Source organism: Bubalus kerabau, chromosome 15 (assembly GCF_029407905.1).
Source record: "Bubalus kerabau isolate K-KA32 ecotype Philippines breed swamp buffalo chromosome 15, PCC_UOA_SB_1v2, whole genome shotgun sequence".
In the NCBI taxonomy this organism is placed as follows: Eukaryota; Metazoa; Chordata; class Mammalia; order Artiodactyla; family Bovidae; genus Bubalus; species Bubalus kerabau.
Window position 1 is genome coordinate 29,552,197 of NC_073638.1, and position 22,070 is coordinate 29,574,266.

General features: G+C 49.5%; 4 protein-coding genes across 14 annotated transcripts; 2 read left to right on the forward strand and 2 right to left on the reverse strand.

The window, feature by feature from the left end:
• The first annotated feature begins 975 nt into the window (after window positions 1-975).
• On the forward strand, window positions 976-9,181 carry CENATAC (centrosomal AT-AC splicing factor). 3 transcript variants are annotated; one of them, XM_055548322.1, is made up of 11 exons: window positions 1,140-1,359; window positions 1,501-1,664; window positions 2,082-2,180; window positions 4,728-4,794; window positions 4,870-4,932; window positions 5,251-5,315; window positions 5,470-5,575; window positions 6,650-6,680; window positions 8,586-8,675; window positions 8,753-8,885; window positions 8,972-9,181. In XM_055548322.1, the coding sequence occupies exons 1-11, from the start codon at window positions 1,240-1,242 to the stop codon at window positions 9,045-9,047; spliced, it is 1,014 nt and encodes a 337-aa protein (XP_055404297.1). In that variant the 5' UTR covers window positions 1,140-1,239; the 3' UTR covers window positions 9,048-9,181. The 3 variants fall into 3 exon arrangements, with proteins under 3 accessions (XP_055404299.1, XP_055404298.1, XP_055404297.1); XM_055548323.1 differs by lacking the exon at window positions 8,753-8,885 and having other exon boundaries at window positions 1,124-1,359; XM_055548324.1 differs by lacking the exons at window positions 6,650-6,680; window positions 8,586-8,675; window positions 8,753-8,885; window positions 8,972-9,181 and adding an exon at window positions 5,668-6,575 and having other exon boundaries at window positions 976-1,359.
• RPS25 (ribosomal protein S25) lies at window positions 9,145-10,965 on the reverse strand. Its single transcript, XM_055548329.1, has 5 exons — window positions 10,786-10,965; window positions 10,453-10,548; window positions 9,739-9,922; window positions 9,301-9,399; window positions 9,145-9,194 (listed from the first exon to the last, which is right to left on the reverse strand). The coding sequence occupies exons 1-4, from the start codon at window positions 10,786-10,788 to the stop codon at window positions 9,305-9,307; spliced, it is 378 nt and encodes a 125-aa protein (XP_055404304.1). The 5' UTR covers window positions 10,789-10,965; the 3' UTR covers window positions 9,145-9,194; window positions 9,301-9,304.
• Window positions 10,966-11,142: 177 nt separating this feature from the next.
• TRAPPC4 (trafficking protein particle complex subunit 4) lies at window positions 11,143-14,612 on the forward strand. 2 transcript variants are annotated; one of them, XM_055548327.1, is made up of 5 exons: window positions 11,143-11,452; window positions 11,642-11,816; window positions 13,129-13,232; window positions 13,864-13,990; window positions 14,268-14,612. In XM_055548327.1, the coding sequence occupies exons 1-5, from the start codon at window positions 11,278-11,280 to the stop codon at window positions 14,344-14,346; spliced, it is 660 nt and encodes a 219-aa protein (XP_055404302.1). In that variant the 5' UTR covers window positions 11,143-11,277; the 3' UTR covers window positions 14,347-14,612. The 2 variants fall into 2 exon arrangements, with proteins under 2 accessions (XP_055404302.1, XP_055404303.1); XM_055548328.1 differs by lacking the exons at window positions 11,143-11,452; window positions 13,129-13,232 and having other exon boundaries at window positions 11,681-11,816.
• Window positions 14,613-15,271: 659 nt separating this feature from the next.
• SLC37A4 (solute carrier family 37 member 4) lies at window positions 15,272-21,599 on the reverse strand. 8 transcript variants are annotated; one of them, XM_055548315.1, is made up of 12 exons: window positions 21,481-21,547; window positions 20,552-20,738; window positions 20,389-20,446; window positions 19,962-20,302; window positions 18,911-19,143; window positions 18,361-18,604; window positions 17,731-17,889; window positions 17,399-17,484; window positions 16,812-16,925; window positions 16,555-16,620; window positions 16,060-16,198; window positions 15,272-15,949 (listed from the first exon to the last, which is right to left on the reverse strand). In XM_055548315.1, the coding sequence occupies exons 4-12, from the start codon at window positions 20,107-20,109 to the stop codon at window positions 15,783-15,785; spliced, it is 1,356 nt and encodes a 451-aa protein (XP_055404290.1). In that variant the 5' UTR covers window positions 20,110-20,302; window positions 20,389-20,446; window positions 20,552-20,738; window positions 21,481-21,547; the 3' UTR covers window positions 15,272-15,782. The 8 variants fall into 8 exon arrangements, with proteins under 8 accessions (XP_055404290.1, XP_055404291.1, XP_055404293.1 ...); XM_055548316.1 differs by lacking the exon at window positions 21,481-21,547 and adding an exon at window positions 20,854-21,445; XM_055548318.1 differs by lacking the exon at window positions 20,552-20,738 and having other exon boundaries at window positions 21,481-21,523.
• Window positions 21,600-22,070: the final 471 nt, after the last annotated feature.

Below are 22,070 nucleotides of genomic sequence, written 5' to 3' on the forward strand. Positions count from 1 at the left end.
GAGAAGGTGCAGTTTTTGCTGAAAAAAGTCCGGGATCACCCCTGCCAGGGGAGTGATGAGAAGTCAAGGAATTAAGAACTGCAAGGATCACCAAAATGGATCACATCTAGTGAAGGCCTGAGTCTAAGGGGAAGCTCCAACAGGAAGTCAAGCTCTGAAGGGGAGTCTGCCTACTTCCTGGGTCTGAATTATGTAGGGTTGACTGTATACACTCACAGACATTGGAACCCATCCAGGTTAATGCACCAGTACAGGTAACACACAGTCAGGGAAGCTGGGGACCCTGTGACAGCTCTGTTTGCAAGCCCTACAAGTAGAGTCTGGGCCAGGCCCCAGATATCTTGGAGGGAGCTCTAGGGTGCAGATCACAATCACAGTCTGGGGATTTCAACCCTATGAGTTCTTAAGGGAGCTAGACAGACAGGAAGGCTGTTGACTCTAGGAGAAGTGAGTGGCTTGTAAAGAATGAAGTTCCACTAGTTTAGCACGCTTATAGATTAAAGATGTCAGCAATGATTCTGAACCCCTTATAGCTTTCCCTTTACAGCTTTACAGGGGCAGCATTCAGATCGTCCCTGTGGGGGCATGGGTGTGAGTGACTAGGTCTTAGATTAGGCCATCCGCCTTGTGCTCCCAAGAGGTCACTGTGGTAAAGAGGTCACAAAGAGGTAAAGAATCTGCCGGCAATGAGGAAGACCCAGGTTCGACCCCTGTGTCAGGAAGATACCCTGGAGAAGGGAATGGTAACCCACGCCAGTTTTCTTGCCTGGGAAATTCCATGGACAGAGGAGCCTGGTGGGCTACACTCCTTGGGATCACAAGAGTCGGACACGACTGAAGCTACTTCAGCACGCACGCACATAGAGGTATAGTGATCACAGAGTACGTGTCAAGTTCTGGACACATACTGAACACCCTATAAACACAAGTTATGATTTTTTACATCGTACGGGTCCTTGTCAGTGTTCCCGATACGTGTTGGGGTCTCCCTTAACTATTGCGGGCGCTCTTTCCTTTTACCTTTCCCGGCCAGACAGCATTTGGCAATGCTGGTGACTGGTTGGGTTTGCGCACGGGGAGGAGCCGGGAGAAAAACGTGCGCAGCAGCGAAAGGACTTGCAGTGGCGCCTACCAGCCGCTGGGGGCCGCGGAGCCTCGGAGTTCTCCCGCCCCCAGAGGTCAGAGGTCACGGGGCCGCGAAGGAGAAGCTTTGCGTCGCGGCTTCCCAGTCCTAGGCAGATGGCGCCGGCGCAGCGTTGTCCTCTTTGCCGCCAGACTTTCTTCTGCGGTCGCGGGCACGTCTACAGTCGCAAGCACCAGCGGCAGCTGAAGGTGGCTTTGGAGCGGCTCCTGCCGCAGGTACGGACGGGAGGCTGGAGGGGACCATGGACGGCCTGGGGCGGGGCTGCGGGCGCGGCTGTGAAGGCCCGAGGGCTGGGATCTGCGGATCCTGCCGGGGTCCTACTTAGCCTGTCCGCCTTGGCATCCTCTCCGCCGCAGGTGGAGGCCGCCCGCAAGGCAGTCCGCGCCGCTCAGGTGGAGCGTTACGTGCCCGAGCACGAGCGATGGTGCTGGTGCCTGTGCTGCGGCTGTGAGGTGCGGAAACACCTGAGCCATGGAAACCTGACCGTTCTGCACGGGGGGCTGCTGGAGCATCTGGCCAGGTGAGCGCCGGGCCCGGAACCGCATACATTAATAGGTGTATATTAATCTACAAATAAATGGAGGGAGGGTTTAGGGTGGGTGAGAGGAAGAACGTTATTGTGATTTGATCAGATTGGATGATTCAGTCATCTTGTAGGCATGGCCAACCCTGAGGGGTAGCGGCCTTATGGTCCCAGTGGTCCCAGTGCTGGGGTGGCCTTGATTGGACAACTGGCTCAATCAAGGTTCCTACCCATCACTTCCTCTCAGATTGTCACATTTATATTGGAAGGGGGAAACTGGAGATCTTGAGGAAACTACTGTTAGTATTCTCTCAGCCTTGCCCAGAGACCCAGGTGTCAGTTTGCATTATTTATCAAATGCCATGTAATATTCTGTAATCTATCATTGAGATTACTTGTCCTTTCCATTCTCAGTCCAGAGCACAAGAAAGCAACCAACAAATTCTGGTGGGAAAACAAGGCTGAGTTCCAGATGAAAGAGAAGTTTTTGATCTCCCCCCAGGACTTTGCACGGTAAGTCATTCCTTCACATGATGAGGTAGCAGAGTGTGGATTCTTTGCATGTGTCAGGAGCTTCCTCTACTAATTGGACAGTTTAGAAAGGACTTCGTTAGTGTCCATTGTCTTTGTAGCACTCATTATTCTAGGCACCATGTTGAACACAAATGAAATATGACAAAGTCCTTGAAAGGTTTATAATCTAGTTGGGGGTGGGGGTGGGATTTACAATGTGTTTAGCAAATAGGCTTCCCTGGTAGCTTGGACGGTAAAGCGTCTGCCTACAATGCGGGAGACGCGGGTTCGATCCCTGGGTCGGGAAGATCCCCTGGAGAAGGAAATGGCAACCCACTCCTACCTATTCATGCCTGGAAAATCCCATGGACTGAGGAGCCTGGTGGGCTACAGTCCATGGGGTCGCAAAGAGTCGGACATGACTGAGCGACTTCTCTCTTCTCTTCTCTAGCAAATAGAGAAGTATATAATAAAAGCTGACCATAGTCAACTATTTAAATATGTGACAGACTACTAAGTTTCTTTAGAAATAAAAGATGCTTTTTATAGAGTGCAAAAATCTGATGCTCAACCAGTACCCACTTTTAATAGTTTTAACTGGCCTTGGAAGGCCCCAACTACCTGGAGTGCAGGAAGCTTGGCAGCACAGAGGGGGTGAGTTGTGACTGCCTCACAAAGAGGACTCATGCAGCCTCACATCACCACTTTCATTGGGACTGTATTGAGATTATGGAGAGTGGAACCCAAGGGGATCCCAAAGCCAAAGTTAAGAAATACATAGTGTTTATCATTCCTTTCTATTCAGTGTGGAGAATAATGTGGAATTAAGAAGTACTTAAATCCCATCACCTTGTCTTCCCGGTTCAGACTGGGAGGAGATAAGAAACTGAGGCCAGGGACGCCCCTGGTGTGCATTCCAATGCAGGGGGTTCCCATCGATCCCTGGTTGGGAGCTAAGATCTCACGTGCTTTGCAGCCAAAACAGAAACAATATTGTAATAAAGACTTTAAAAAAAGTGGTCCACATCAAAAATTTTTTTAAATTAAAAAAAGAAATAGGCCCTTACTTGTCACAGTCTGACCCAGCTCTATAGAATTTTTGGTGGATGCATAAAGGGTAGTTAGCAGAAAGGTTATAATTGAGAATTATATGGACTCTTTGAACTTTTTATTTAAATATAGTTTTGATTTTTAAACTTTATAAATTTCAAGCTCACAGAAGACAGGGCCAGGCCAGGCTTGACTGATTTGACCCGTAAAGATACAGATAAGCCACTTTTAGATTCAGGCAGCTTATTATATACATAGGCAGTGAAAAGTGCCAGCTTCCCAGGTTGTCCCATACCCCAAAAAGAACCATAGTGATACAAATAGGGCTGGGTGACTGTAGCATGAACTGTGGGATACTGTTGTTGGGGCGCCAAGACTAGACTGCAGCTACAGGGTTTATATCTGCAACTCTAATCCGAGAGCAGAAAGCCCCATACACCATCAGAACTGGGAGTTAATGAAAAGCTGTTTCGTAACGGCCTCCCGTGAGCAATGAGACGAATGGGAGATGGCTTCCTAGCAGTTCCTTTGAGACCTCCTATCCTCTTATGTTCCGGGAGGATCATGCAGACCTTCTGCTAAAACTTTGATAAGCTGCAGTTCAAGGCTTTGCCTGTAAGGACTGCCAGGGCACCATGGTAGAGCCATTCCCCTATATAAATGTTTTACATAGTAAAATTAGGCAAAGACAAATCATCATATAACTTAAATTGATAACAATGACAAAAGAATAAGAATTTAAGTAACATCTTAAAAAAAAAATTTTTTTTTTGGCTGCTCTGGGTCTTGGTTGCTGCATGTGTGCTTTCTCTAGTTGTGGAGTGGGGGGCTACTCTCTAGTTGCAGCTTACAGGCTCCACAGTGCTGGTTCAGTAGTTGCGGGGCACGAGCTTAGTTGGCTTGCATCATATGGGATCTTCCAGGACCAGGGATTGAACTGGTGTCTCCTGCATTACAAGATGGATTCTTAACCACTGGACCACCAGGGAAGCCCAGAATTCAAGTAACATTTGAAAACAAAAATCTATTTTCCAAGGACTAAAGAACTGCAAAGAAATCTTGAGCTTTGCTTAGTAGTCTCGTTGATAGTAGTACTGATATTATTCAGATACTTTTGTGTGTATTATAGGATAAAAACTACTGCAAATATATTGTGCCAGATATGGGACAATTTGGACATCAGAAAGGGTAATTGATTTTTTTTTTAAAGTATGGTAATGGTTTCATAGGCTGTTCCTTTTCCCAGGAAATGCATACTGAAAAATTTAGAATTAAGTCTCATGTTCTTGGGAGAAAGGAAAAGAGAACTGGAGCCAGTATGGCAGAATGTTAACAGTGAATCTGGGTGAGAGGTACATGGGTGTTCATTGTACTACTGAGATTTGGTTTCTGGGAGCCTGACACTATTCAGAATCCAGAGAAAAATGATCTACTGAGGATCTTTTCACAACTGGCAGGGACTGGGATTCTGGGGTGACTTGCCCCTTTCCTTTTTAGATTCAAGAAATCCATGGTGAAAAGTCTGGATTCCTATGAGGAAAAAGAAGATGAAGTGATTAAAGAGGTGAGTTAAAGGAAAGGCCTCTGAAGGACCCAGCCCCACCTTCTGGTACCTGCCTAAGTCACCCCTCTCCCACAGATGGCAGCTCAGATCCGAGAGGTGGAGCAAAGCCGGCAGGAGATGGTTCGGTCTGTCTTAGAGGTTGGTTTCCCTCGGAGGAGCCAGAGCAGTATCCAAATCCACTGATTCCTGGTTCTCCCAGGTCCAGCATTTCACCTACCAGCTCTTCTGATGAAAAATTCATGGACTCCATCTGTTTGTCTTGAATTCCCTTCCCTGCCCACCAGGGGGCAGGGCTTATCAGTGGAGAAAATGTGGGCATGGCTGGGAGGGAGGGAGGTTGCCAGATGGGGCAGTATCCTCAATTTGTCAATTTGTTTACTTCTGGAGGTGGGGAGCATGGCCTAGGCAAATTCTTAAGCATTCTAGACACATTTATTTTTCCTGAATCAAACTCAGCCTCAGACAGTGCCAGACCCAGAAGAGGGCTCTTCAGCACCTGGAAGCCGGAAAGGGACAAACAGGTAAAAGACTGTTAGGAAACCTCTTATTGGACATTCTGATACCTCTTAGAACGTTCTGTAACTTTGATCAGGACATGGAAACAAATCTCATTCTTGCTGTCCTCATGGCTAAAGGACCTTGTCTGCCAGCCTGGCTCCGGTTTGTCTTTTTCAGCCAAGTAGCCTCCACCTCACAGCAGCCCTCATACTTGGACCTGCCACCAGCCCCCGAGCTTGACTGGATGGAGACAGGACAGCCTCTGACATTCATTGGCCATCAGGTACAATGGGAAAGGGCTAATGCCCCCTCGGTTCCCGGGACACCCATCTCTCCTGCCTTTTCTGTGTATTCTGACCATTCCTGTGTTCGCAGGCTTTTCCCTCTTGCTGCCCTGTTCCACAGCATCATGTGCTCATTCCTCAGCCTCCATGGTATCCACACGACCCCCACTGTCACATAGGAGCGCCAACTCCCAAATCATCCCGTGCAGAATCCAGTTCCAGCTCAACACAGGGACACTTACAGATACCCACAGGCACCTAACCCCCACCACTCCTTTTTAGTAATTGTAGACAGATTATCACCTTTTTTTCATCTCTCACATTCCCTCAATGAGTATGCCCACCTCCTTTTTTTATCTCTCAGATTTGCTCAGTGAGTATGCCTTGTCTCCTGAATTTGGCCTCTATTTCACCTTGGAACAATCTCTACTCCTCCTGCAATCTTGTGCCAAACACGAGAAATAACCTCATCACCTGCTATCTTACATCCTATCCTCCAGCCTCCTGCTATGCTCTTTACTTTTGAACATGTAATTGCTATTTTTTTTAAACTGAGGGATAATTGCTTTACAATATGTGTTGGTTCCTGCCATACGTTGTGAGTCAGCCATAACTATGTCCCCTCCCTTTTAACTTTGCTCCCACCGTCTTAAATGACATGTCTTCCTTCCCTCCTCTACTTACCCATACCTTCCCCTTCAGCTGTCCCTTTTTCATGGAAAACTTATAAATGTATGTCATACCATGTAAAAAGCTGTGAATGTAATTTGTGTAACTCATACTTAGTTCTCTTCCCCAATAATATGTACGCTCTGTGAGGAAGGGGTTTTGTTTACCTACCATGTAGTAGGCACTTTATTTTGGGACATCTCCAGCCTGAGCCCTTGAGTCTGGTGGGGACAAGACTGTCTTTTAGTGATCTCCTACGCTCTGTGGGATTTAACATAAACCCAGTGCAGCAGCAGCATTGTGGCAGTGGTTCCATCCACCTCCTGTACAATTTCTTCCTCTAGGCTGAGTATCCTTATCATCTCTTGGCTTTCTTATAATTTTCCCCCCATTTTCCACTACAGGATACACCAGGAATTGGTAACATACACTCAGGTAAGGCCCACGGCAATGTTTCTCAAACTGTAAGAGGTTTTTCTTTTTGAGTTGTAGGTCTTTCACTGGTAGGAGGGTATCCGACACATATGTCAAATGCATCTAACTCAGAAAAGTAACAGACATACGTTTACCTGTTTACCAGATTTTTTTACTTTCATATCTAAGGTGTTTTAATGTTAGTAAATGTTGGGACATGGTAATTCTTACATGGGTTTTTGTACAACCTCTGTATTTTTTAAAATAATACTTTATATTTTTATATTAAAGAGAAACAAGAACTATAAGGATAATTCTTTTATAGCAAGAATACATGCAGTTGTAGAGACAAAAATAAGGGTATCAACTAAATAGGGTCCTACTATATAGCACAGGGAACTGTATTTAATATCTAAAATTACTTGCAGTTGAGGGTCAGAGTCTCTGTACCTTACATAATGCCCACCATAGCATTAGACCTGCCACAGCCAGACAGCCTCTTTGTGTTTCAACTAAGGGAAAAAATATTTTGCCTGAAAAACGGAACACTGCAAAACTAGCTTAATAAACATGTTTTTCAAAAGAAGAAAAGCATCTGATGAAGAACCTGTATCTTCAATATATGAAGACCTCTCAAAACTCAATAGGCTTCCCAGGTGGCACTACTGGTAAAGAACCTGTGTGCCAGGGCAGCAGATTTAAGAGGGGTTTGATCCCTGGGTTGGGAAGATCCCCTGCAAGGGTCATGGCAGCTCACTCCAGTATTCTTGCCTGGAAAACCCCAGAGACAGAGGAGCCCAGTGGGCTACAGTCCAGAGTCAGACACAACTCAAGCAACTTAAGCATAGCACAAAACTCAATAAAGACATATAAAAAGTTGGTCATCAAAACAGCTAGAACTATGGACTTATCTGGTGCTTCAGTGGTTAAGGGTCTGCACTCAATGCATGGGGTGTAGGTTTGATCCCTGGACAGGGAATGAGTTGACCATGTCACACAGCAAAAAAAAAAAAAAAAATGTATGTATGCAGAGCTCTTCAGAGAAGGCAATGGCACCCCACTCCAGTACTCTTGCCTGGAAAATCCCATGGATGGAGGAGCCTGGTAGGCTGCAGTCCATGGGGTCGCAAAGAGTCAGACACACCTGAGCGACTTCACTTTCACTTTTCACTTTCATGCATTGGAGAAGGAAATGGCAACCCACTCCAGTGTTCTTGCTTGGAAAATCCCAGGGACGGGGGAGCCTGGTGGGCTGCCATCTCTGGGGACGTACAGAGTCGGACACGACTGAAGCAACTGAGCAGCAGAACTCTCATAGACTGCTGATGAGAATGCAAAATGGCGTAACTACTTGGGAAGAGTTTAGCAGTTTCTTTAAAAGTTGAAAAAATCTAAACGTGCCCCAACAAATCTGAACAATTGAAAGAATACTCTACAAAGAAGGAATAACTGATACCTGCAACACACAATCTCAGAATAAGGTAGACGAGAGTACACATTATATTCCATTTATGCAAAATTATAGAAAAGGCAAACTATAGCAACAGAACACACATCAGTGGTTGCCTGGGCCTGGGAAAGGGGTATAAAGGAGGTGCGCTAAAAAATAATTTAAAAGGGACACAAGGATACCCGGTGTGATTTTACCCCAAACATTTCAAACGGTACACTTTAAACGTGTGCAGTTTGTTATGTCATGCCTCCAATAAGCTTGCTGCTGCTGCTGCTCAGTTGCTTTAGTCATGTCTGACTCTGTGCGACCCCAGAGATGGCAGCCCACCAGGCTCCCCTGTCCCTGGGATTCTCCAGGCAAAAACACGAGTGGGTTGCCATTTCCTTCTCCAATAAGCTGAAGCCCCTCTAATTCCCATGGTCCAGAACTCCTCAAGTGTTTTCATTTCTGCTTAAAGGGTCTTCCTTTTCCAGGTGCCACACCTCCCTGGATGGTCCAAGATGAGGACTGTAGCTCTGGGAACCAACAAATAGGACCCTCCTATGAAGAGTTTCTTAAAGAAAGTAAGTTAATACAAGAATGGTGATGGAGGCTTCCTACTCTATAAGTCTTTCTACTCAAATAAAACTGCTCATTGTAGAGGAAAAACAGAAACTGAAGAAACTCCCACCAGACCGAGTTGGGGCCAACTTTGACCACAGCTCCAGCACCAGTGCCGGCTGGCTGCCCTCTTTTGGCCGGGTCTGGAATAATGGACGCCGCTGGCAATCCAGGTACCAGCCCAGCGTCAGGACCTCAACCTGCTCCCCCCACATGGAGATCTCACTCTTTGTGCTGCTAACCTTTCATTTCTTTTCAGGCATCAATTCAAAACTGAAGCCGCAGCAAGAAACAAACAGCAGTCACATAAAGGAAAAACGCTAATGGCTTCCTGATGTATTTCCAACCACCATAAGGCTCAAAGCCAAGGCAACAAATCTGTTATATGCTATTATCCTGTAACTACCTTTCTTAGGAACCAGACAAACCCACTTATTTAATTTAATAAAGTTTTATTTTTCAGAATGTACAGCTGGTGGGACCTGTTTAAAAAAAAAAAAAAAAAATCAAATCAGAACTATAGACCCTTGTGAAGGGGATGTGTACTTCATATAGGAGCCCCAGGTTCACGAATCTTCACCAGCTCACCTGTTCATGCATCTTCACCAGCAGCTGGGGCATCTCCACCCTTGGTGTTTCTGGTGTAAATAACTTGAGCTCTGTGCTTTGAAACCAGTTTAATAAGTCCTAGGAAAAGAGGACAAAATTTTCACACAATAGTACTATAAAAACTCAACAAACTAGAAATGCTCAATTTAAGCATGACTTTAGGAGACATGCCTACATTTCTTGCTGATAATCTAATCTGACTCACCCCTTAAAAAGAAGGGACTCATTACCTGCTCTTGGGATGGCTACCCTCACAACACTTTACTGTAATCTGAAAACCACTGTTTCCACTGTTAGGCACTACCAATAGCCTAGATTACATGCTAGAATTGTACTGCTAACTTCTACCTACTGCATTTAAAATACAAACTAAGGTGCAAAAAGCATACAAGCCAGTACAACACACTTTTCTCTCACCTTTACTAAGGAGTTCCTGAAGGGCTGCTCTGGCCAGGGAACCACGAATCTTCAGTCTCTCAGAGACGACAGCTGGAGTTATAAGCTTATAGTTGGGAACTTCTTTACAGAGTTTGTCATATGTTGCTTTGTCAAACAAGACTAGGTTATTGAGTTTGTCCCGAACTTTGCCTTTGGACCACTTCTGCTCACCAAAAAAAAAAAAAAAGAAAAAAAAAATCAGTGCTCTCCAAAGAACCATTATTTCCCTTCTCTGGAACAACCTGACTCAATTGTTACACGGTTGCACAGCTATACAAGAGTGGGTCTGTCCCTTGGGCTGCAGAAACCTATAAAATTCAGAATCTGCAAACACTCAGCAAATTAAGGTTGAAGTAACTATAGAGCCAAGTTCAAAGTAAAAGAGACTTTAGTTACTGCTGAAGGCATTGGAGACACTACGTTGGTGGGAAAAATAAACTATCTTTGAGGCTTTCGGATACTGGCTAAGCCCCACTAGCCCAATTAAAGTAGCTCAGTATACACTTTGTCATTTCTGAGTAGCATACACACCCCCGTTCTTCGTATGAGTCAAAACCAAAACGGTGATGTGAGTATAAACTCTTATTAACCTGACTCTAAACCCCGCAACCTTACAAGCCATTTGCTACAGTATACGGAAATGAGACTAGACGTCCCCAACATCCCTCACCGTTTGAGGAGCTTTACTCCTACCTTCTTTTTGGCCTTGCCCCCAGATTTGTTCACTGGATCTTTGTCTTTCTTGGCCGACTTTCCGGCATCTTTCTTCTTCTTGTCGTCCTTGGGCGGCTGTAGGAGAAAAGCCGGAATGCGGCCAGGTCACAAGGCAGCCCTCCACGCTCCCGCTACTCCTTCGCCCCCCACCCTGCCCAGACTCCACTACCGGAGCACATGGGGCAAGCTACAGCCCTCCCATCTCCACACGTGGCCCGACAGTTATGTAAGCCCTCCTACGATGCTGTCCCAAACGCGCGCCGGCACTGCCCGCTCCCAGAACCACGCCAGCTTCCCCTACCCCAAGCTCACCATAGCGAAGCCCGGAGAGCAGCTACAGCCACTGCAGCCTCGTTAAGATGTCGGACAAAAAGGAAATGCGCCCCGCGAGTAAGCCCAGAAACCTCCGGCCGCAGCGATTGCTTCCGGGACAAGGGGCGGAGCAACGCAGAGGAAGTTGGGAGAAGCAGGTCGGGCTCAGGCCCGGAACTGGCTGCCGGAAGCAGGGTCCGCCTCCGCAACGTCACACTCTCGGCGTTATCCCTGGCTTTTCGATTTTGCGGCCAGTTGAGAGGCAGTCATATTTTACACTTTCCTGGCGCTAAGATCCGGTAAAAAGGAAAGGAGAACAATTTTATAGGTCCCGGCAACTAAAGTCCCTGTGTTAGTGACACCCAGGCGTGCTCCAAGTGCGCAAGAGCCTCAGCGGGCCCCGCGGGCGCCGAGGGCGGACCCCGTGCTGCGCTTCCGGGGCGGGGCCGGGAGGAAGAGGCGTATCCTAGTCCGGCAGCCTCGGCGGCAGCTATGGCGATTTTCAGTGTTTATGTGGTGAACAAAGCTGGCGGCCTTATTTACCAGTTGGACAGCTACGCCCCACGGGCCGAGGCTGAGAAAACTTTCAGTTACCCGTTGGATCTGCTACTTAAGTTGCACGACGAGCGTGTGCTGGTAGCTTTCGGCCAGCGAGACGGCATCCGGGGTGGGTTAGGCTCGGTCCCGGGGCGCGGGGAGGGGGGGGGGGGGGAGGCTGGGGAGGCGGGGCAGGTGCTGCCTCGGTGGGCTGCTATCTCTGGGCGGGGGAGCGGATGAAGTTGGGGGCCGGGTAATTTGTACCGTTGGCGGGATCCGCAGTCTGAGGCTTGGTTGACGGTTAGCTTCGCCTTTGCAGTGGGCCACGCAGTGCTGGCTATCAATGGTGTGGACGTGAATGGCAAGTATACGGCCGATGGGAAAGAGGTGCTGGAGTACCTGGGCAACCCTGCTAACTACCCGGTGTCCATTCGATTCGGCCGCCCTCGCCTCACCTCCAATGAGAAGCTCATGCTGGCCTCGATGTTCCACTCGTAAGTCCCACAACTCTTCCTAGATTCTGTCCGTCTACTCTTGGCTCACAGGCTGACTGGATTAGTGTAATTCTGCGCTCAGAGACTTGCTGACTGGCGGTGCTTACCTTTCTCTAAAAAAAGTAACACAGGCCCTCAGCTGTGTCCCACTCTTTGTGACCCCCCTCCCCCCGCACTCGCCATGGACTGTAGCCCACCAGACTTCTCTGTCCATGGAGTTCTCCAGACAAGAATACTGGAATGGGTAGCCATTCTCTTCTCCAGGGGATCTTCCCCACCCAGGGATGGAACCTGGGTCTCCTGCATTGCAGAGGGATTCTTTACCATTTATTTGAGCCACCAGGGACGCCCCATCTACATAAATCCATTCCATAATTGTGGGAGATTTTATTCCTTGGCCAAACCTTTGCTTGTTTTTCTGATTGAGCTTGAGTAATAGAAAATTCATATTTATGACCGGGGTCACAGCAATCTTTATCAATTGGCCAGGTGAGGGGAGTCCATCTAGTCATACCAAGAGTGACCTGAACATAACTATAATTTTTTTTTAAAGTAAATTTTCTCAGGGCCAGCCAGTTAGAGCATTTGAGGGGAGAAATCCACTAAGGTAACCCAGAACTACTAGACATAGGTAATTGGTCACAAACCCAACAATTGGGTTGATTTCTAAAACTAGCATAGGATCATGCCCACGATAAAAAAACATTTGATTTGTATGCCAAGGTTCATGAAGTCAAGAAAATATAAATGATCGTACAAGTCGTGTCAAGGATTTGGGGCAAGTTGTCCACCTCCAGTGTCTTCTGTTCTTCTTGGTGTGAGTGTAGGGTCCCATCAGCCTTCTCTGCCTCCTCCTAAATTGTCAGTTCTGTGTCATGAAAAGAATTGATCCAGTATGACTAGGCTTTAGGTAATGCTGGCAGTGGTGTGATTTTGTTTGCCTAAGTCACCTTCTCTTTCCTGAGTTTTAATGTGTTCATCTTTAAAGTAAGGTAAGATCCTTTTCTGTTGTCCGTTGTATTATAAGATGGGTTGGATATGCATAGTCAGCTGGTGGGTAAACATGGCACGTAATCCCAGAGTGTTAATTTTACCCAAAGTTTTCAATGTACTATGTTTTGTAGCAAAGTGTGAATATAAAATACATGCAGAATTCAAATGGATTCTTAGGAAATTTTGATACTGCTGCTTCTATTTCAAGTTGTAATTTAAGTGTTCAGAAGATAAGGGTCACCTCAGTGGAAAAGTTTGAGAAGCACTCCTCCCTTATAGCGATGAGGTACATTCCCAACTTTGCCTTTCTTGCAAATAGGCTGTTCGCAATCGGCTCCCAGCTGTCTCCTGAACAGGGCAGCTCAGGCATTGAGATGCTGGAGACAGATACATTCAAACTGCACTGCTTCCAGACACTGACAGGTACGCACTTCCAAACAGGCCAGAGGCATGCGATGGGTCTGGTTGGAGGAAGGCATTGACCAAAGTTGGCTCTGGTAAGCAAGGGGGTGGTGGTTAGCCTTTTCTGGGACAAGTGCACAGTTATTTGTTTTGTGAATCTAAAGCCAATATTTAATCTTGACGCCAGTTTTGTCCATGCTCAGCCCTCGTTATCCTGTGCGCAGATAAACTCACCTTAGTGTTCTCTCATGTTGCACACATTTTGGAAGGTGTAAGTGTTGTTCCAAAATGAAACTGGAATGGCCGGTTGAAAATGGCCTTTGGATCCTGAGTGGCATGTCCTCACTTCGTGAAGGCAGAGCACTGAAAACTGCCTGAGTTTGTTCCCTGCCTGGCGCTTTCTGCTGAGGGGCACCCAGGCCAGAAGTAAGCGACAGAGCTAGAACCCAAAGCCTGGTCACTCAGTCAGCTGGGTGGTGCTATAAAGTCATTTCACTTCTCTGCTTTCACCTGTAGATTCAAAGGCTTGCTTTTCATGCTTTATGAGGCAATAAGGATAAAATAAAAATGAGCATATAAAGTGCTGTACAAACAGGACAATATTATTTGCTGATTCTCTACCCTTTGGTAATCATTCATGGTCCCTCTCCAGGGATAAAGTTTGTGGTGCTGGCGGATCCTAGACAGGCTGGGATAGATTCTCTTCTCCGAAAAATTTATGAGATTTATTCAGATTTTGCCCTGAAGAATCCATTTTACTCCCTGGAAATGCCCATCAGGTAAGCGGTCCCAGTCTGTAGATTCTGGTCAAAGCCTCCTTGTTTCCTTTCCCTGTATTTTCTTCCCCAATGTCATTTTGAAGTGTAATAGAATTATTTTTAAATAAAACAAAAGTAACTAGCCTTTCACTTACTTATTCTTTGAGAAAGCAAGGACTTGCCTTGAGGTTCATGGCCTTCAAGCAGAGTTTCCACTGGCTCTGCCTCTGTACCCACGGCGGGGAGAGAGCCAGGCCTAACACTTTGTCCTTACTTGTGCCTCCTGGGCCTGGCGTAGGTGTGAACTGTTTGACCAGAACCTGAAGTTAGCCCTGGAGGTGGCAGAGAAGGCTGGAACCTTTGGACCTGGGTCTTAGGCTGAACCTGCAGTGGACCCCACCAGATTCTTAAGAGATCCTACAGCGGGAATCCTTCGGTTTCCACTTTGATGGAGATCCTGGCAGCATTGTTATTGTACTTGAAAATGGGAGGATGCTGAGCCTGATGACATGTTCTGATCCCGAGCCTTAATACCATTCTGTCTTTCTTCCTATATCTATCATGGTCCTACTTCCCAACTCTATACAAATTATTTATAGGAGGTAGGCCCATAAATGTTGTAATAAACATTCCTTTGAGCTCAGTGTTTGCTATCCTAATTGATGGTTTGGGGGAGAAAACCTCAGAAGGGGAAACAGGAATGATAAGGGAATTCAAGGAAGCTGAGATACTGTGTTCCAGTAGAAAACAAAACAAATATATATTCATTTAGTGAATGAATGAACATGGGACTTGGAAGCAGAAGTCTTGGATTGCCACTGACTTCCTGGGTGGTGTAGTGATGATAATAAAAACGATGGAACATTTATCAAGGGCTCACAGCCAGGTTTTACTGCTTTATCTCACTTCATCCTCTCCCTTAGCTCAGGATGTTCATCCTGTTTGTGTTACAGATGAGATTTAGCAAAGTACAAACTCTCTGCTTCGAAGTCTCAAAGCTACTTACCAGCAGATCTTGAACCTAGACTTTCTGACTATACTGTTGCCTCCCTCCAGCAAGTTATTTAAACTGCCTGACACCCAGTAGCGTCATCTCTAAAATGTTCATTGAATTCTGCAGTATGAAGTTGAAGGCAGAAGAGGCAGGAGCTTAAAGGAGTCCATTTACCCTTCAGCTTTCCCATTCCAGGGGAATGAAGTCTCTCTTGGGGTAGAGAATGCAGGTATTAAGGGAGTATTTCCCAAAGGAAAGCTATCTCTGGCTTGTATTACACCTTTTGAAAGAATGATTCACTGACAAGATTAGTATCAAATCTAGTTTTAATTCTCTATAACAAATCTTTCTACCCTCCCACCTATTGTACCCTTTGTATTGGTGAGAGTGACCCTTTGGCCCTGGAGTCCAAGGTATTGGCAGGAGCAGTTGCCCCCCTGCTGAGGCCTTCTGGCAGAAGTCTTGGGCCATGGCTGCCCAGCTGCGGCAGGCAGGATGGGATGAGATGAACACAGGATGGGGTTCAGGAGAGGGAGAAGGGTATAGGAGACACCCTAAGTGCAGGGGCTTCCTATTTGAAGTCAGGAAATAGGAGCTAATGGAGTCCAAGAACAAAGGTTGTCCTTTAAATAGAGATGAGATGAGCTGGGACCTCATTAACTACTGATAACTTCTAGTGCCACGTAGATAAGGGAAAAAGGCGCAGAAAGGGAAAGTCAAAGGTGTTAGTCAAGACGGCCCCCTCCCTCCTTTCCCTCCCTACCCCCACGGAGGGGAAAGGCCACAAGTAGGACAGGATGCTCCGAGCCTGCGCCGTCTTCACTCAGCCTTCTTGGGCACTCGGCCCATCTTGGTGCGGATGTTTCGTAGAAGGAAGAAGGCACCTGTGCTGGCCGCACAGATCACCTCAGCCACCCAGAAGGCTGTGCTCCAACTGTAATGTTTGGCAATGGTGCTGAAGGGCAACCCAGCCAGAAAGCCTCCCACTGTCAGGGAGGAGGAGAAGAGCCCGTGTCACTGTGAGGCTGGAGCCAAAGGGGCTTAATCCAGCCCCTTGCTGGCCTGAGTGCAAGGCATCAGTGGGGGTATCACTTACCATTGGCCATGAGTCCCACAATGGCATGGGAGGTGCCACACAAGTTGGGAGGGGCGCACTCATTGGCTATAACTCCAAACAAGGCAATGGGACCATAAGAGGAAAAACCAAACACAGCTCCCAACACCAGGATCCAGAGCTGTAAGGGCGGTGCAGGGTGGCAATTAGAGTTTGAGAAAGACTGCTACCTACCTGCCCCTGCCACAGGAGAGAGTGCTTGGCCCTGGGAACAAACAATTGTAAGGAGAGAGTGGCTCCCGCATACAGACCACTTCCCAATACAACTGACTACAGGACTGGCGGAGCAGGGGCCACACTGAACCAACCTAGGGGCCTGTGTGGGTAGGTGAGGGAGGTACGGAAGCCATCCCTCTTGAATTAGATGCTGTCCCCTCTCAAGATTTGTGCAAGCCGGATTGGCTAGGGATGAGGCAGAGCGGGGTAGGATAAAGGTGAGACACACCAAGAGAAAAACCAGAGATAAAGATGGAGCACCTCATTCTCTGTAAAGCCTGTGAGCTCAGCAAGAGGGTGAAGAGCTGGAGTCCAGAAAGCAGTATCCTAGAGGAGCACAGAGAGGAGAAGAAACCAGGCCCAGAGTCAAGGAAGGGCACCAGAGCACAGAAGAGGGGAACTGAGGAACGAACTGCTGAAAAGGACAGTCCGAGAAAGGCCAGGGAGAGGGAGACAGAGTCAGTGGCCCTTGCTTTCTCATCCTTGTCCCTGCTGTGAGCCAGGCCCTCTTTATTTACCTTGGGGGAGTCACTGGTCACAGTGGCCCGGAAGAGGTACATGGACGCCGTCATGCCAGCCATCATGAAGAGGAGCAGGCCATGGCGGGGATTCCCGTAGATGGACAGCCCTGCCTGTGGGCACAGTCCTGGCAATGTCAGGCCCCAGGAGCAGCAGAGAACCCCCACCCCTGGACTCTGACACAGCAGGCCTCTGCTGGCTGGTCTTTGGCAATCCCACTGCAGTTCTTGGCCCAGGGCAGCTCTGGGAGGCCCTGAGACTTGCTTATTATGTTCTGAGGCCAAACTCCACAACATCCCTTCCTCCACCTGGGGCAGGCTCGAGGACATGGGCTGGCAGGCTGCACCCAGTTTTCCTGGGGCTGTGGAGAAGCTAGGCGGAGAGAAATGCTGGCCCTCCTTGACATCATTTAACTTCATCTCCACATTCTTAATGAAGAAAAATATCCTGGAAACTCCCACTTCAGCCAGCCTAAACCAGCACATGCCAAGCTGCATGTGCCTCAGGGCTCCCACTTCTGGTGTCCCAGTCATGCTGGGAAGATTTAAAGGGACCCTCCTCCTTCCTGTCCCTTCTGCCCACTCACCTTGGCCATGGCCCGGTCTGACAGGTAGCCAGCTGCGATGCTGCCTACAAGGCCCCCAACCTCCAGGGCACTCATGTAGGAGCTACCTGCAGTGAGGAGTTGCAGTGGGAAGAGGGAAAGGGAGGGTGGAAGGGCGTTACACCTTGGGGTTGTCCCAGACTGGCTTAAACCCAGAGACGCACAGGGTCCCCAAGAGTGACTGACTACGGCTGCCTGAGTAGTATCTGGCCTCAGGAAAGAGGAGGGGGGATAAAGGGAACTGGGCCTGAATTTCCCATCCCCTGCGTTGGCTCCTGCTCCCTAGGCCTGCTCCATCCCAACACTCATCTCACCCACGAGGGCAGACTGTCCTCTCTCCTGGATGAGGAAGAACTGGCCCCAGTCAGTACAGCACGTCTTTACTCCAAATACCACAAGGTAGCCGGTGGACAGCACCCACAGGTAAGGGGTCAGCAGCAGCTCCTGTAAGGTACTCTCCTCCTTCGAGGAGCCTGGGGGTGGGAGGAGGCCAGGCCTCAGACTCTGCTCCAGCTGCCCTGCCCGCCTCAAGCCCCCACCACTCATTAACTAGCCACAGGGACAGAGTCCATCCACATATACAAGGATCAGCACAAAGGTACCCCTCCACTGCAAGTCTCAACCAATGAACGATAATGTGAGAACCAGTGAGGATGGAGGAGGTACCCAAGACGCTTAAGCTTAGGATGCTGTCCACACAAGGAACTGGCTTTGTTATAAGGAAGGACCAGGCTATAACGTGAGTCATAACATTTGTTGGCTGTGCCACTTGGCTGGTACTACTGTATCAGGATAGAGTTTTACTTACGCCCCCACCCACTCCATCACCATCCCTCCCCTGACATCCATTGGCTAGCACAGGGCCAAGCATACAGCCATCTTCAGTGAAAGTCTGCCACATGAATGATGAAGGTTCCCAGAGGTTGGCTTCAGTGGGTACTCACCCTTCTTGCCGTTGGAGGGGGTGGGGTCCAGGTTTTGGAGTCCAACATCAGCAGGTTCATTGCGGATAAGCAGGAGACAGAGGAAGGAGACAGCTACACACAGTGCCCCAGACAGGGCCAGCGTGGCGCGCCAGCTGTAACTCTGGGCGAGGATGGTTGCCAGGATGGGGCCCAGCCCTCCAGCCAGGTTCATGCTGGTTGATAGGATGGCCCACCAAGTGCCAAACTGAGATGGCTCAAACCACTGTGGGGCAGAGAGGAACAGAGTAGGTGCCCAGACTCCAGTCCATACGGAAGGTGGGGTCAGGTGGGACAGACCCAGGAGCTCACATTACAGGAAAGAGGCAGAGGGCGCTTCTACTTGACAAGGCCAATTCCCTCATCTGCCACCTGATCCCACCACATTCAGCCTCCTAAAATATCTTGACAAGCAACAGGAGCTGGGCTGAAACTCCTGAGGAACCTGCTCTGGGGTGGAGGTGCCGGCGCGCCCATGTGGTCTTTAGGTGTCCTCTCTGCCAACCTAAACCGGCTCTTCAGAAGCACTCACCTTCCGTAGGACCTTGCCACATGGGGGCCAGCCCAGCCCCTGTGCCAGGCCATTGAGGAACCAGAGAGCAGCAAAGACAGGCACTGCGGAGCTCCAGGAAAAGACTACGTTAACCAGGCCAACCAGGAGGAGCCCAGAAGAGAAGAGCCAGCGAGCACTCATCTGGTCAGACAGCACCCCGCTCACAAACTTGCTGATGGCGTAGGCAGCGGACTGGCTGCTGGTGATGAGCCCTGCAGAGGAGGAGAGCAGGGAGCAGGACAGCTGGGGGGTTAGGGATGGGGCAAAAGCACAGGAGGGTGGAGGAAGTCAGGGGGTCAGGTGTGCAGAGGTGCCTGGCAGGGTGAGACAGGTTCCTTCCAAGAGGGAAGGATTCCTGACATTCATTCATGGTGTCAGGCTGTTCCTTCTGTCTCTCCATTAGCATTAGCATTAGCCCCAGGCTGACCCATGACTTTTCAGCCTCTTGGAGAGTTCTAGCAGCAGCTGTCAGGGGGCAGGACAGCCCTCCTCCCTGAGATTCTCAAATACCTGATTTCCCCCTTAGGGCCTCTGGCAGTTATGTTGCCCCATCTCTGAACATGGGGGAAAGGCTTAGAATTGGAGTCAAGGACCTTATTCCTCCTGAAGGGATAGTCTGCTAGACCACATGGAGTCATTGTGCCAAATCCCCAGTTGCCAGTGCTCACAATGTCAGCAGCCAGCACTCACCCTGTGGTCTAAGCCTGCACCCACAGAGATGCAGAAACTGCTCAGAATCCCCCTAACACACAGTGTCTCTGGGACACCTGTTGGTCACAGGCACACATGCACACACACATCAGAAACGCAGCTGTCAGACATGCATAGACCATACCCACAGTCCTTTACCTGTGCCCACTGACATGGATCTCAGAGCTTCCTCATCCTGCACATGCACTGTCCCTTGGGCTCAGCTGTGCAGACAATCCACACACATTCCGCGCCTATACCCACCACACTGCACAGACACCCAGCTTGTCCTACTGGTCCTGTGTTCCTGGGCCCACCACCCAGCCCTGCTAGGACTCACCCAAGTCATCTTTGTCCAGAGGGATCTCCTCCACCAACGACGGCATGACAAAGGAGAAGGTCTTGCGGTTGAAGTAGTACAGGCTGTAGCCTCCAAACATGGCCGAGAAGATCACGGTTCGGTAATAGCCGTAGCCTCGGGCTGCCATGGTGGCAAGAAGCAGGCCCTACTGGCTGGGACACAAAGTCTCTGACCACGGCTGGGGCTGGCGGGCTCTCAGTGCCAGGTCTGCTGAGTTAGGCTTTTTCTGCTCCCTCCTCCACCCAGCCTCCCAGGCTCCCTTTATAGCCTCCTTCTGGACAATCATTAAGCCTGGGGCGGCTCCTAGGGAACCCGGTGTCCTGAGGGAGACAAGAAAATAGGAGATTACTGACGCCCAAGCTGTGGGGGCTGGAGGGGGTTCGGGAGGGAAGGCAGTGTCCCTGACCTGGGCCAGCACTCGGTGTCCCCAGGATTTCTTTCACGGCGCTTCCGCCTCCGCGAGCCTAAGAGACCAGCGGTGATTAAAGACTTAGCCTAATTACTTTTGTCTCCTTGCGCCCAGGGGAGGCAGGGGTGGGATGATCCTGCCGGCTTCCTCAGCCACTTACCTCATTCATTCAGGGAAAGTTTATTGAGGGATTACTGGTTGCGAGGCACTGCACTAGGTGCTGGGTTAGTTTCTACACATACACATTCAATCAGACACGAACTCCAAACAACCTCTCTTCCAAGTCTTCCAGAGTTGAGTTCAAGCCCTGTAACTCCCGATGCTTCTTGGCACACGGTGGGGTGTAACTGTTTATTGATAGTTGCAGAACTGTAAGCAAGGGGAGGCAGGAGAAACTCCCCAGCTCAAGACACAGTGTCACATCGAAAGCCCCGTTAGGGGCTGAGGTCTGATCGCCTTTACCCTTGACGTCAGTATGGGCTCCGGTCTGGCAGGCTGGGGCTTCAGGGACCGTGACCTGACAGCCCGTGGGCGGGAAGGTGCAGCGGCGGACTCCCGGCGTAGTCCCCAAGCGCCCCGCTTCCCAGGGCCCCGACAATACGTCCCTGGCTTTTCGGCTCGGTGGGGAAAGCAACTGGAGCAGAAGGCGTGGGCGCAAGCGGAGCAGTTGGCCGCTCGGAGGCCCCAGAGGCCCCTCGCTTCGGCGGCCGAGTGGCTCGGCCTGACGGGGTGGAACCGAGTGGTAAGAAGGGGAAGGAGGGAGCGAGGCGGCGTGCTCTCGGCACCTGCCCAGCCCCGTGTCCTCAAGATACCCAGGACACCCGACTCCGGCTGGGAATGGACGAGGGCTGGAGTGGTGCGGAGACCCCAGGACTCGTGTAACACAAAGGAGCCGACGCCGACTGGTCCCAGACAGTGCTTTGGCGGCCCCTCGACCCAGCGAGTGCCCTCACCCCTGAACCGGCAGCCGCAGAAACAGCTCCGTGTGGGGTAGAAAGTTGGGCCTGCGACAAAAGAGCCGCAACACCTGACACTCGCGCTCCAGTCCCGCCCTCAGGAGACGCCCCTCCCCCGCACACCGCCCCCTACCTGAACAGAGGTGGGAGCCGGAGTAGTAAGGGGCGGGGCCGGCCGGGCCTGTCGCGCGCATGCGCCCGCGCCCTGAATGGGGCGGGGCCTCCGCCTGCGGCTTGCAATCTTGAGAGTCAATCCTGCTCTAATGGTTTAGGTTTAACCTTGCGGGTCACCCTGGTCCTCGGACGAGGACAGCGCCGCTTAGGGGCTGGAGTCATATGTTCCCTTCTTAACTGATTGGCTTCGAGAAACCATTTTTCAGTAAGTGCCTCCGGCTACCAGTCACTGTTCTCACAGTCTGGGAGATGTCTTGTGTTTTCTGTAAGAAATTAGTGCAGGCCTCAGTAAGCACAATTTGAACATTTATCTTGTGGTCAGACTGTTGGGGACATAGTTAAAATAGCTGGAGTGTTTAAAGTGTGGACCCTGAGTAAAGCTTAAATTCGAATTCCGGACCCACTACTTGGATCAGCGTGACCCTGGGTAATTAATAATCTGTATGAGCCCCAGTTTATTACCAACCTCATAGGGTGATTGTGAGGGCTGAACAGATTTAGAGCTCCGAAAATTTAGATAACTGCTTTCATCGAGTATATAAAAGAATT

Bases quoted from the DNA above. Each gene is read 5' to 3' on its own strand.
- CENATAC (XM_055548322.1), top strand. From the start codon at position 1,240: ATGGCGCCGGCGCAGCGTTGTCCTCTTTGCCGCCAGACTTTCTTCTGC. The intron at 6,681-8,585 runs GTAAGGCCCACG...TTCCTTTTCCAG, and splicing joins AATTGGTAACATACACTCAG to GTGCCACACCTCCCTGGATG. The intron at 8,676-8,752 runs GTAAGTTAATAC...TGCTCATTGTAG, and splicing joins TGAAGAGTTTCTTAAAGAAA to AGGAAAAACAGAAACTGAAG.
- SLC37A4 (XM_055548319.1), bottom strand. From the start codon at position 20,109: ATGGCAGCCCGAGGCTACGGCTATTACCGAACCGTGATCTTCTCGGCC. The intron at 19,144-19,961 runs GTGAGTCCTAGC...CCTCCTCTGCAG, and splicing joins TCTGGACAAAGATGACTTGG to GGCTCATCACCAGCAGCCAG. The intron at 17,485-17,730 runs GTGAGATGAGTG...TCCTCACTGCAG, and splicing joins AGGACAGTCTGCCCTCGTGG to GTAGCTCCTACATGAGTGCC.
- TRAPPC4 (XM_055548327.1), top strand. From the start codon at position 11,278: ATGGCGATTTTCAGTGTTTATGTGGTGAACAAAGCTGGCGGCCTTATT. The intron at 11,453-11,641 runs GTGGGTTAGGCT...TCGCCTTTGCAG, and splicing joins CCAGCGAGACGGCATCCGGG to TGGGCCACGCAGTGCTGGCT. The intron at 13,991-14,267 runs GTAAGCGGTCCC...GGCCTGGCGTAG, and splicing joins TCCCTGGAAATGCCCATCAG to GTGTGAACTGTTTGACCAGA.
- RPS25 (XM_055548329.1), bottom strand. The intron at 9,923-10,452 runs GTAGGAGTAAAG...TTTGGTGAGCAG, and splicing joins GGGGCAAGGCCAAAAAGAAG to AAGTGGTCCAAAGGCAAAGT. The intron at 9,400-9,738 runs GTGAGAGAAAAG...CTCTTTTCCTAG, and splicing joins TCAGGAACTCCTTAGTAAAG to GACTTATTAAACTGGTTTCA.